General features: G+C 38.7%; 1 protein-coding gene across 1 annotated transcript in view; it reads right to left on the minus strand.

The window, feature by feature from the left end:
• cacna1da (calcium channel, voltage-dependent, L type, alpha 1D subunit, a) overlaps positions 1-11,616 on the minus strand; it is a 57,102-nt gene extending 45,486 nt beyond the window's left edge. The window contains exons 1-3 of the mRNA XM_087801193.1: positions 11,468-11,616; positions 8,749-9,223; positions 7,472-7,577 (exon numbers count right to left, since the gene is read on the minus strand). Coding sequence (XP_087657319.1) covers positions 7,472-7,577; positions 8,749-9,077 — 435 coding nt within the window. The 5' untranslated portion in view covers positions 9,078-9,223; positions 11,468-11,616. The remainder of the gene's footprint in view (positions 1-7,471; positions 7,578-8,748; positions 9,224-11,467) is intronic.
• Between the last annotated feature and the right edge of the window lie 717 nt (positions 11,617-12,333).

Genomic DNA, 12,333 nt, shown 5'->3' on the forward strand with positions numbered 1-12,333 from the left:
GGAAATAAAACAAAATCCAATCCATAAACTTCGTCATTTACCGAACCCATCATTTAAACCTTTAACAATCATTAACATCTTGAGTAGAGGAGAGTATTTCAGCAGCACAACAAGGAAACATAAACTGGACTGTTTGAAGATACAATGGGGAGAAAGACCAGAAGCAAAAGACTGACTTCATCCTGAACAAACCCTCTCATCCCTTTTTTTTTCATGCCCCCATGATGGAGAGAGAACCTTTAAGTCAAAGATTCAACACCTCCAGGATTAGGAACAAACGCTTTCATTCTCTTCAAGAGTTCCTTTCCCTAAAGACTCTTGAACGGAAGGTTATCTTCCCTTATCAAGAGATAATAAAGATATAAAGATCACTGCGTAACATTTCAGAAAAGAAGCAGCTTCGTTTTCCGGTTGATTTCTAAACTTTTATGAGTGAACTCCGTGAAACGTCAGAGAGTTCAGGAATACAGATCTTAATTTCATTTATATATCTTGTATTTTTCGGTTAAGATGAAACGGATTTATGACATAGAAACATGTAAAATTGTGCAAATTCACAGTAATGACACATGAAAATTCACAAATTGAATGAATCACAATAATTTAAATCAAATTTCGATCCAAGATCAGAATCATTTATTGTCGGTGTTGTAAACACGACATAGGAATTGAGATCTCGACAAGAATTTACTTGAGCTGGGTTTGAGAACCCTACGAGTAGAGATAGGTATTGTTTTAGTCAATACTGGAAAAAACTAAAATACATTTTAAAACTGTGCCGGGGAGAGAGAAGTATTCTGGTATTATTTTATTTTAAATACATGGTGAACGTCGGTATTTTCATTAATCTTATCACTCAAGTTTGTTATCCTACTTAACAGCCTCATTATAAATGAATCAGAACGTTACATGATTGTCAGTTCATTGCACAACAAATCCACTCTGTTTAATGCTGTTTTTTTGAATCGATGATTACCTGAGCGAGCGTGTTTGAGAAGCGTGCAAGATGAGCCCACAGAAAAATGAGTCACGGTGACAGCATGCAAGCAGGATAATTGAGTGTTTGGAAAGGAGAGCAAACATAACATGATTTGTTTATGTGTTTCTGTGCGAATAAAACAAGACAATCTGATGAATCTGCTCAGGTACAGGACTAGAATCCCGGCTAAAATATCTGGTTTGAGCGAAGCTTCAGAAGGACAGTTACGCACCAAGCAGACATGCACATTGTTTGACGATCCACATTACCATCCCTCCCCCAGGTTTTCCTTCATCTCCTGCTACCTCTCTAGCTTCACCTGTCTGCATAGATCAGTCATTGCCATGCAGCCAGGCCCTCAGATTTAGTCTTGTTATAGGAAATGTCTTTTTATGGGAAATGTTCTGAGATGTATCTTAGAAAAAAATTAAATAAAATATAGATATACATACATATATGGACATTAGGGTTTAAGGGACTTTGGGAATGTATCATATTCTAGGATAGACATCATTTAGTTTTTATAGAAAAATTAATGTTTAATACAAATACATATTGTGTCTACAGTATATTATTTTTATGTGAATGTGACTGTAAATACTGTTTGCCATTTGATGTTGATTGTTATGAAAACATCATATATAAATCATATATACTGTATTTTAAAACATTTACAATAATCCTATTTTTCAACACTTTTACATCAACACAATCTCTACATTGACAAAATACATTGAAAACAAAGCAACCATAATTATTTTTAAAAGTCCATAAATCAATTTTGTAAAACGTTGTTTTTTTTTAGCTTCGCTTAAAAGTTGTCTTTTCATCCATAATTCATTTATTAGAGCTTGTGTCTTGTTTTTGTGCCCAAACACTCAAGATAACAGGCTGTGGCAGTGTTAACCACAAATGAGCAGTTACACTAAGTGAATAATCACAGTCTTCCAGAATCATCCCTATAGGAGTTTGAGGTCCAGACGCTGTTGCTTGTGTAAGCTCACACGCTCGCTTGCACAACTAACCAGGCACATACACACACTAACCCGATATTGCTGATTAAAAGACACAACTATATAAGATATAACTATGAATACAACTGTGTTAAATATAGAAATATAAAAAAAACACTTCGGTTTGTTTTACGAGAGTGAGAAACAAAAATTGTGAGTTAATTATATTGATGTTCAAGTCTGTGTCACCGTTGGTTGAGACATTTTAATTTAAAAAGATGTGACAGTGGTGATCTGTCACTCCCAGATGCGTCACGCACTTCCCACAAACCTCAACTCGAGTCACAGCGACTCTGTAAATCATCAATGATGCACAGTTGCAGCGATGCATTAAAAAAAAGGCAAAATCAATTTGGGGAGAAGAGATCTATTGTTGTTCTTCAATAAGTTTCCCCTAAATTATTTGAAGAATTGCTATAAAATTATATTCATGAATAATTGATAGACTCAGATCAATATTTTGTTGAGGTTGGAAAAGGACAATTTAATTCCAGATGCCTTAATCCCACATTCTCGAGTCACTATTTCTCACTGCTCTCCTCAATCCCTCATTCCACTTCCTCAGCCTGTGTGTCCTCACGCCGATGCCTTCGCACTCACATGACCTTTTTGAAGCAGGAGAGCTGAAAAATTGCAGACACCAAGATAAGACTTGTAGTCTGGACTGAAATTTATACATTTATTTTCTCTCTGTATTGCTATACATAAGAAAGATACTTGACTTGTGTCACTGGTTTCAGATAAATCAGAATAGCAGTAATTTGACAGTGGACACACAAAAGCATCTGTAGTAGTAGATAGAGTATATATTTAAAGTGTCAAAAAGTTTTGTGTACGTCTGTTGTCCTGCAAACTGCTTTATTACAGTTAAGATTTAAAATCCTTTGATTCTTTGTTGAGCATTTCTGTTGGCAAATCTTAACATCACATGTTGTTTTATTATATATAAACAATCAATCCCCTGAACATGCTTGAATTAAGAAAGATTTAAAGAGAGCCAATCAACTACTATTTATATTCATAGCATTATAATATAAATAGAATGAATATAAGTAACACCATACTTGAATACAAGGTACTCATACTACTCATGTGACCCACAAGAAAAATTGATAAAGTCGGAATTGTTTTTACATCTATAATAAGTTAACAAAATAAAATATATTTTACAGTAAATATTACAGTTGAAAAGGGTTTGATTTATATTATTAATTGGTTGATTACAGTTTTAAATGTTTGCTTGTCAGTGAAAATTCTACAATTGAATATGTATGTATGTAGTATGTATGTATACAAACACATCGTGTATGATTCAAAGTGTTTAAGGTTCTCAGATATGTAGACCAATGTTAAGGACAAGATGACATTGAAAGATTATTCATTTAAAATGATTATGTGACAATAGCTATCAATCTAAAGGAAAGCATAGAAACAATGTTAGATCCCGTCTCAAGTCATACCAAGAAACTACTATTGCTGGAATATCTTAATACCTCTAAATAAAATAAAAACAAAAAAAAAGAAAATAGAGAATAGTCTGGTTCTATGGGAAGAAGCATTTAAAAAAAATACATCGGTATAATCATCTCTTGAAAAAACATGTATTTTGTCGACCTTGAGTCCTCAGGAGACATCAATGTGAGTTTATATGCGGCCATTTCAGCCTTTTGTCCTTTCGTCCTCAGTGAAATAAACAGCTCTGTGGCTCCAACGTTACACAATAACGAAGATATGCGCAAACACTACATAATACCGAATACAAGTCGCACATGTTGCCTTAGAAGGATCAGTTGCATGAATCATACTGCACATGAAAAGGTCATTGTTTTCCTCAGCTACCTTTAGCTGCCTGCGGTGTTGAGTCTTGGATAGATAGTCAGAAATGACCTTAAAGCAGAGGCAGAGGGGGGTTGTAGACGGCCTGTCCCACGGTGGGTGCAGGCGGGACGCAGTCACGTGCAGCAGAGGTGTGGGTTCTGTTCTAACAGACATGATTCCACTAAGATGTAAGGGAGAATGAAAGGTCTGTCATCCACTGTGAAACAATGACTCTAGGTTAATCACTTGTGCCTCCTGGTGGTTGACCCTGATCCGTGCGGCTATGTTCCGCCCGCTGCGAAAAAAAAAAGGGCCTATTTATAATGAGATGCTGATTTTAGCCACATCCTGTTCTCACCACTGAAGGGCTCACAACCATTAAGGTCTCCATGACTTTGCAGCACTGCATTTCATCAGGACAAGATTCTGAGCGGAGTTGCACAACGAGAAACCGAGGAAACGCTGTAATATTCTTATGATACCATCTGATCCTTGACAACGTCAGGCCTCCCACCTCTCTCAGGAGTCCTCATTCCACCTGTGAGCCGCTGAGCAGAATGGCATGAAATGAAACTCTTCTCAAAAAAGCTGCTAAGCATCCCTTACCCCCCTAAACCACACACCCTCTCTATCGTCACCACTTTGTGAGTGCTGTAGAACAAGCGAGGGCACACCTGCCTTACAAAGCACTGAGCTGTACAACCTTGGCAGGGGTAAAAAAAGAAAAAGGGGAAAGATTGTATTATTTGCTTTAATGTTGACCGTGCAGAATCAAAGTCCTGTGCAAGCAATGTAAAGCTGGGGCCGAGGAGATGCACGCGTACATGCTGGAATAAGAAATATACTATTTCAGCACAAAGGGAGCTCTGCTGCAACTTTTCATTTGTCCGGACTGACAAATAATTTCGGCATAATCTATCATCTATCGTTGCCGTTCCCATCACTCAAAGGTTCGTGTCAGCCAGTGCGACTGGCTCGTACATACTTCATACTGATTTCCTGCCGTCAGGATAAATAGAAAGCAATAACTATTCAATGAAAAAAATAACAAATCACTTCCATGTTAATTTCCGGTGTTGAGTTCTGAAACCTCCGTGCATTTAACAAAATCCGCCATCTTAAATTTGCCCTTGAAATGATCTGAAAACTATTAACTGGGTGACAATTTAACATTTGTTGGAAACAATAATTTGTTGATAAAACAATGAATTAGAAACAATGAACAAATTCCTGAATAACAAATGTGCATTTTAAACAGTACAGAGTATGACCCTGATAATGAAGGATTATTAGGCTGACGTGCTGCTCTTAATTTGAAAGCCGGAAGTTTATTTTCCTACTTCTAAATGAAATAACCTTTAAGTTGAGCGATGACACTGTAGGTCAAAGTGTATTGAATGGAGAAACCTGAACGATGTATAACTTAATCGCAGTACGATGTCAGCGCTGTTGTATTAAAATGTTAAGTGTGTTAAGCGCTTTACTTAAAAATGTACTTAAGTTACGATGACTCTATCACGCTGTTGTGTTATGAATAGTTAGAAACATAGTTAGTCCCGCCTTATGTTTCTTCTGATTGGTAAATATTGTTTTTTTCCAGTAGCCAATACATACAGCAATTTTTTATAAAAAATAAATCAAAATAAAATAAGAAGAACAAGAACATAAAGAGAAAGAACAAGATGACAAAATCTAAGTCTAAAGATAAAGACAAAGAACATAGATCAACGAAAAACAACAAAGACAAAGGATACAAAGATTAACATAGAACAGAACATCCAGATACTTTCACTCCACTCCTGCCCCTGAACTCAGAATTGTACAATTGAAAAGCCCGAGGAATGAATGAGTCCTTAAGTCTATTTGTTTTGCACCTGGGAAGGAGCATTCGTGCACTCATTCTGTGATTGGCCAAAGTTTATAACCATTAAAAAACAAACAAGAGTATTAAATTGGTAAATATAAGCGTGTGGCGTGAGAATGGCTGAAAGCATTACACTTGACCACTCTGGTCCACGCTGGTCTCCAAACAGACTAGGACCCGGCAGCTTAGTTTTGTCGTTGTTTTAAAGTTCAAATAAATCACTTGTTAGACACATAGTGCACAAAGACAAGGAGCTTTGAAGTTCCTGACTGCAGGTTGATTTAATATATTTAAAAATCTGCCAAACAGCCAGACTGCAGAGGGTGAACCGTGATACGGCGAGGGACCGCTGCATTTGATATATGCGACTATTAGTCAACCTTTATAGAACATTTATCACGCGAGAATGGTACAATGGAGGATAAAGGTGAGAGCCGCAGCAGCTCTGCACCCAAGGTAAGTGCAAAATACAAGCTCCCCTGACACATCTACAAATCCAAGCTGACACTGTTGCTTAATCGAAAGTCACAAAGGTGCGAAATGATTCACAGCGACACTCCCGAAAAACTTGTGACAAATAGCATTAAGAGGCATTACCAGACGCTGTCAAACCATCCATCAAGTCGCACAATTTCTCTTTGATCTACGTCCACTGAGCAGCTCTTTATCACTTCGCCAAACCTTCTCCTCTTGATGGATGGTGGGACGCTGGTAAACTATTTCAACGTTTAATTGATGGGATATACTTGCCAGGTGGATCTCGATGATCCCAATTTTTAAATGTCTAAATCAACTGTATACGCACAGATAACCTGGAAACACAGCGAAGAGAAACATGGTGTGAAAGCTAATGTCCATGGTGGCCTACTTTTTGCTGACGCGGCACCACTGGGTAGACACACACCTGCGGGTCACCCCACAGGAGGTGAAAATAACAAGCAGAACACCTTGTTTCTCAAAAGGTGGACCAAAACCAACAGTGTACTTTGCACCTCTGGCTCCACACCATCTTAAAGAAGTAGCTTTCTAGTGTTTCACTGACTAACCTTTCACTTAAGTCTCTCCTTCCTTTCTAACATCTGCAGATCAAGCTGTGATCCATGAACACGACAACACTGAACAACAAGAAGAAAAACTCGTGTTGAGACCCGATGAAAACTTTAGAGCAGTGGAATAATCTCTACACACTGCCGATAATATATCACACAGACATAAATGCTTAAGGCGCACAGAGTGGTGCAATGACGAAGATCCTATAAATAGTCGACAAAATAAAAGCTGCATACAAGATAAAAACGCATGGAAAGGTATCTTTTTTTTTCTTATACCGACACAGCAGTCTGCAAAATGAAATGGTGAGTGAGGGTACTCTTTTTTTTCTGCTGTCTCAGCATTTTAATGCGTACAACGGAACAGCCTGTAAAGTTCTATTGAAACAAAAGGTTTAGATACTTTAACAAAGTCCAAAGATTGACTATTGGTTTTAAAATCATCAGAAAAGTTAGTTTAGTTGATTTCTGGTCTGCCTGTAGTCTTTAGTGAGGTTGTAGTTGTTTTCACATCAAATAATGTTTATTACAAGTTTTAACATCAACTAAAGACAGTCAATGTACCGGCAGACTAGCATATGCTAGCTTGATGAACAAACTAATATACAAGAATGCTTTGCAACTCTTAGCATTATTGTTTGAATACAAACTAAACAGCACTCATTAAAACAAAATGAATAATTCAACGAGATCGTGCATTCCAGGGACAAGTATTAAAAGACATCATCGTGAGTAAAAGGTTACATACCAGATCATGGTTTGTTGAGTTGGAATCATCTTCTGGAAAAGGGACGTAGACAGCTAAGGCCATACAGTTGGCAAAAATAGCAATTAATATAAAGATATCAAATGGCCTGGAAAAGGGTGTTAAGGAAAATGCAGTGAAACTTTCAAGTAAAAGAAGAAGAATATACTGTATATGATTACATGAACACAAGAATGATAGACAGTACTGGTAAACGCCAAACGGTTTGCCAAATCCATGACGCATAACTTTGGTGTGACAAAACTTAAGACACCACTGGAGACAAAATAAGTCATAAAGATGTTTGTTTTGCATATGATTATATATTGATTTGTTTGGAGATAGTAAAGACTACACTGGTGGAATCTAGGAATCTGATCTTGATCAGAAGTTGCACGTCTATAAAACACATCGATCATAAATCAATATCATATTTAAAAAAACACCACAATCTTAGTGTTCTGTGAAGAAGCATCTGTTGAAGCAACAGTCCTAGAAAACTGCAACACAGCTGTGCTCTGCCAGTGATGAGTCACATATCCCACCAGTGCTTTAGAATGCAGGACAACATGCTTCCACACAGCAGTGGGATTCTTTTAAAAAACGATTCTTAACTGATGGGATCTATAAGATGATGAAAGCACAGCCAAAGAGAGATATAATAAGATGCTGCTGCTCTACGTTGTTAATAATGTCACATTTTCCACCAACATATTGTGATTTATATTTTTCCATGATACTGTATTGATATTAAACAGCAATGTATGATCTTTCTTTTTTGCTTCAAATCATGTTTAATGTTTGTCTTAGTTACTTATGGTTTATATTTCAATAAAGTGTAAAATAAAATAATTCCATTTACAACTAACATGCAAATATTCACTGCGTTTGTTTATTTTGGTGTTGCAAATTGAACTTCCTGCCGCTCGATGGCAGTAGTCATTACACCCTAACCCTAACGCTAAAGGAGCAATGACATCCTGTGAGATCCCGGTGTTGACTAAGGACGAGAGGATACAGTCGTCGCCAGCAACTTTTAAAGCTGATATTATTTTGGTTTTAAAACAAATAAAAGGAGATAAATTCTATAAATCCTGCAGAGATACAGTCAAGTACGGGGGAATAATATAAATACATTTTCATAACTACAGTAGCGTGATGTATCTTAATATATTTTATCTTTGACCCCCTATTATGATGTATTGTATTGCCAGATTCTTGCCAATACATACTTATTTGTCACATTAAAAAGACATTTCACGATCAACAGTAAAGGATACTTCCACTCCACCAGACTGATGCAGGCCCTGCGTATGGGGTTGTTGAGGTTGAGACAGAACAGCGCCCTCGGCGGCCTGCTGTTGGCGTTACTGCCTTGTTTCTTGCTCTTGGCATACTGCTGCCGCTTCTTCTGTGCCAACGCACCCACTGGGATGGTGGAGGAAGTCGGGGCAGGAGGCGGGGCCGCAGGAGCGGGTGGTGCAGCAGGTGTCGGAGCCGGGGCTGGAGCAGGGGCCGGGGTGGAGGCCGGGGCGGAGGCTGGGGCGGCGGCAGGCGGGGCTTTCGGGGCAGAGGGAGCGGGGTCTGGGGCAGGCCCGTTGGCGCTCATGGTGCGGGTGTGGCTCTGTGCGGAGCATCCAGCAGCATGGATCTGCCAGTGTAGACAGAAAAGCTAGAGGCGGGCAGAACGAGCTGACCAATAATCTGGCGAGTGACCAGTGAGACCGTCTCTGGTCCTGCTGGCATAGTTTGCACCTGAAACGGAGAAGAAAATAATCATCTCACACGTTAATAATATTATTAATTAAGACAGACGATTCGGCTAACACTGTTCGATAAACAGTCAATTTCCTCGGGAACAGTTCTAATCATGATGAATTTAGCACCATTAGGGCGATACGGATGGAAACAGACGATTGGACTCGAGAGGAGATTTTACATCAGACCTGGGTAGATTGCAGGCTAGGGGCCACCCATGTCCCTTCAACTGCTTTTAATAAATTTGTTTCTCTTATCAATCGCCATTCAATTATAAAACTTCTGAAAATTATGTATTTATTAATAATGGGTTAATGCATTTACGTCCTGAACAACTAGAACTTTTTTATAGCTAGGTATAAGTACCTTTGAATTTAGATTTTTGCACATGTTTTTCTCACATATCTACAACTTAAACAGAAATGTATTTATTTATATTTAGAAACGTAAAACAAGGTTGATACAAATATTGTATAATCGAAAGTTAATCTTGTTTAATTAACTTTTTATATCCATTTGATTTTATATTATGTATTTATCCTATTATAATTGTTGTTTTACATATACGAGGATTGATGGCCCCTCACCCCTGTGGTAGAAGGAGGTTCCTGATCTAAGAATGAAAGGAAAGAATCCGATGAGGTTCATAGATGTGTTAAAGGGGAGACTAGTGGGATGCTCAATGATAAGGTGACCGTGGCAAGAAATGCCAACGACAGGCTGTCAGTTAATGGCGTGACACACAAATTGAATCACACCGAATTTGAAGTGGCTAAAAACATGTGTGGGGGGATTTCTTAACACAGGGTCAAAAGGTTGCTTAGAGACTTAAAGACTGAAACAAAAATCGTTTGACAAAGTGTCTATAATATCAAACATGAGATGTAAATAATAATCTTTAACATGATCATAATGCTCTCTGAAGGGAGGGTTTTTATTACCTGCTGCTCTCATCTTGATCATTAACCCTTCCCATATAAGAACCCCATCTTCAAATCAAACACTTGACCTACTGAGACATGTGTTCCAATCGATATCTGCACTATCAACGTGTTAGTACTGGAACCTCATGAACTATAACCTTGATTTCTAATCACCTCACATTGATATGAGTTACATGACACATTAACCATATATGATGGTTGTAGGTCAAAAGAAGGAGAGGCAATAATGACACCACCAATTAATACATCTTCAGCTCCTCCACCGGGACAGGATTTAAATGTTCTGTTGGCGGGCAAGAAAGAGTAGTTGGGGGTATCTTATGATCTGCGGCTGCTCATAAATAGCAAACTGTCATATTCTGTACATATATGGTCAAACAAAACAAACAATAAAACAGAAGGAAAGAGCCTAACATAGCTGAGACATGTATTTCCATACAGAGGAACATGGGGCGACACTATATCTTCTTGTATGAAGGGAAAGTAATAAGGACAGCTGGCCTTGACTATAACAATAAAGCAAATCACAGAAACGGAACACGTTCCGTGTGGCAAAATGTGGAAGCAGATGACATGCAGCTGGACTCAAGAAAACGGTCATTAGAATGTAAATTCCGAGCTGCCACTCAGGGCTCCTCTTGGTCATCAGTTGTATAAGTCCTTGAACTGCAGCAGGGCCCGCAGAGGAAGAAACAGAAAAGGTCACATTGCACTCGTGCTGCTTTACAATCTCACTACAATTGTGCAGTGAGAGTAATAATAAAAAAACAAACAAAGAGTGTCATTAGCGTTGATGCACATTTAGAGGAGATTTCAGGCTGACAGCTACACATCTCCTTTGTGCTGCCTTCAGGGAACCAGGCAAACAATGTCATTTGAAATGTTCTTTTTTTTTTCTCCCCTGGAATTATAAGCCACTGCTGCAACGACAAATTGTATAACTAGAGACCTATGACTGGTAAGCATAGGGTTATTTGAAATAAAATATCTACTCGGGCACAGAAAGAAATGTCACCCGGATAAAAGGTGAAAACAGGGCAATAAGGCTCCCGTCATCACAGGTGACCCTCCGCGTTTATGTTGAACCCCCCCCACCCCCCACCCCCCGGATGACAAAGTGACTTTCAGAACCGAAATGAATCGAAGGTCCAGTGAGAGGAAAAAAGGATCCAACAGCTCAGAACCACGACTGGAGAGGAGAAGAACCGCTGTCCTCCGACAAGAACCAAACAGCATCATCATTCTCTGCATGCGGCTATGCTACGAAGCTAATAGAAGAGAACATCGAGCATCGAACCTTTTTTTCTGTCTGAAGACTGGGCTCAGCGTCGGTCCGAGCCGCTCACGAACCCTCGTCCGGCTCCTGGCAGGGATTCACACGCAGGTCCGCTCACCGACGGCGGGTTTACGCTCATCGGTTCCGTGACTTTGGAGAGACGAGGAGCATCAGTGAGACTCTTCCATGGTGATGGAGGAGCTGGAGTGCGCAACACACACTAACACACAGCGTCAGTGGTTCTTCACTGACAAGACTTCCTCCCGCTGGAGCTCCTGCCCCCCCAACCTAGAACCTGCCCCCCCTGTCTTCAGCACACTCTCACCCAGGAGCCCAGCAACCACAGAACCAGGGTCTTTCTATTCAACAGACTGGAATATATGAGAAAAAATAGAATTCAGAATTCATCTGAAACATAGAGAATTAATCAACTATCGAATATAGATATAATAGAATATCGATATGGTGATATATCCTACAATATATATCATATTGTATGTGTTAGTTTTGTTTATGGTTTGTAGCTCAATAAAGTGTGTGTAAAATAAAATCATCATGTATTTTTTAAATTTAAAATTAACGCCATGTTCTTTCTTTGGGTTGCATTAACACTTCTGTCCGATTGATAGTCATTAAAGTCCTTTGCAGCTTAAGGAACATTTAAATCCCGGGACCACTGAGGACAAGAGGATACGGCAGACTCCAGCAGGTTTTTAAAGCTGATGTTTGGACATATTTTGGTTTCTAAACAAATGAATTCAGAATTCATATGAAACATGGAGAATTAAAAAAGGCAAAACTTCAATATCAAATATAGATATAATAGAATATCAATATGGTGATATATCCTCCATACTATATCTATTTGGCTTGCAAATCATATTGCA

Source organism: Callionymus lyra, chromosome 10, assembly GCF_982586985.1.
Source record: "Callionymus lyra chromosome 10, fCalLyr1.hap1.1, whole genome shotgun sequence".
Taxonomy (NCBI): domain Eukaryota; kingdom Metazoa; phylum Chordata; class Actinopteri; order Syngnathiformes; family Callionymidae; genus Callionymus; species Callionymus lyra.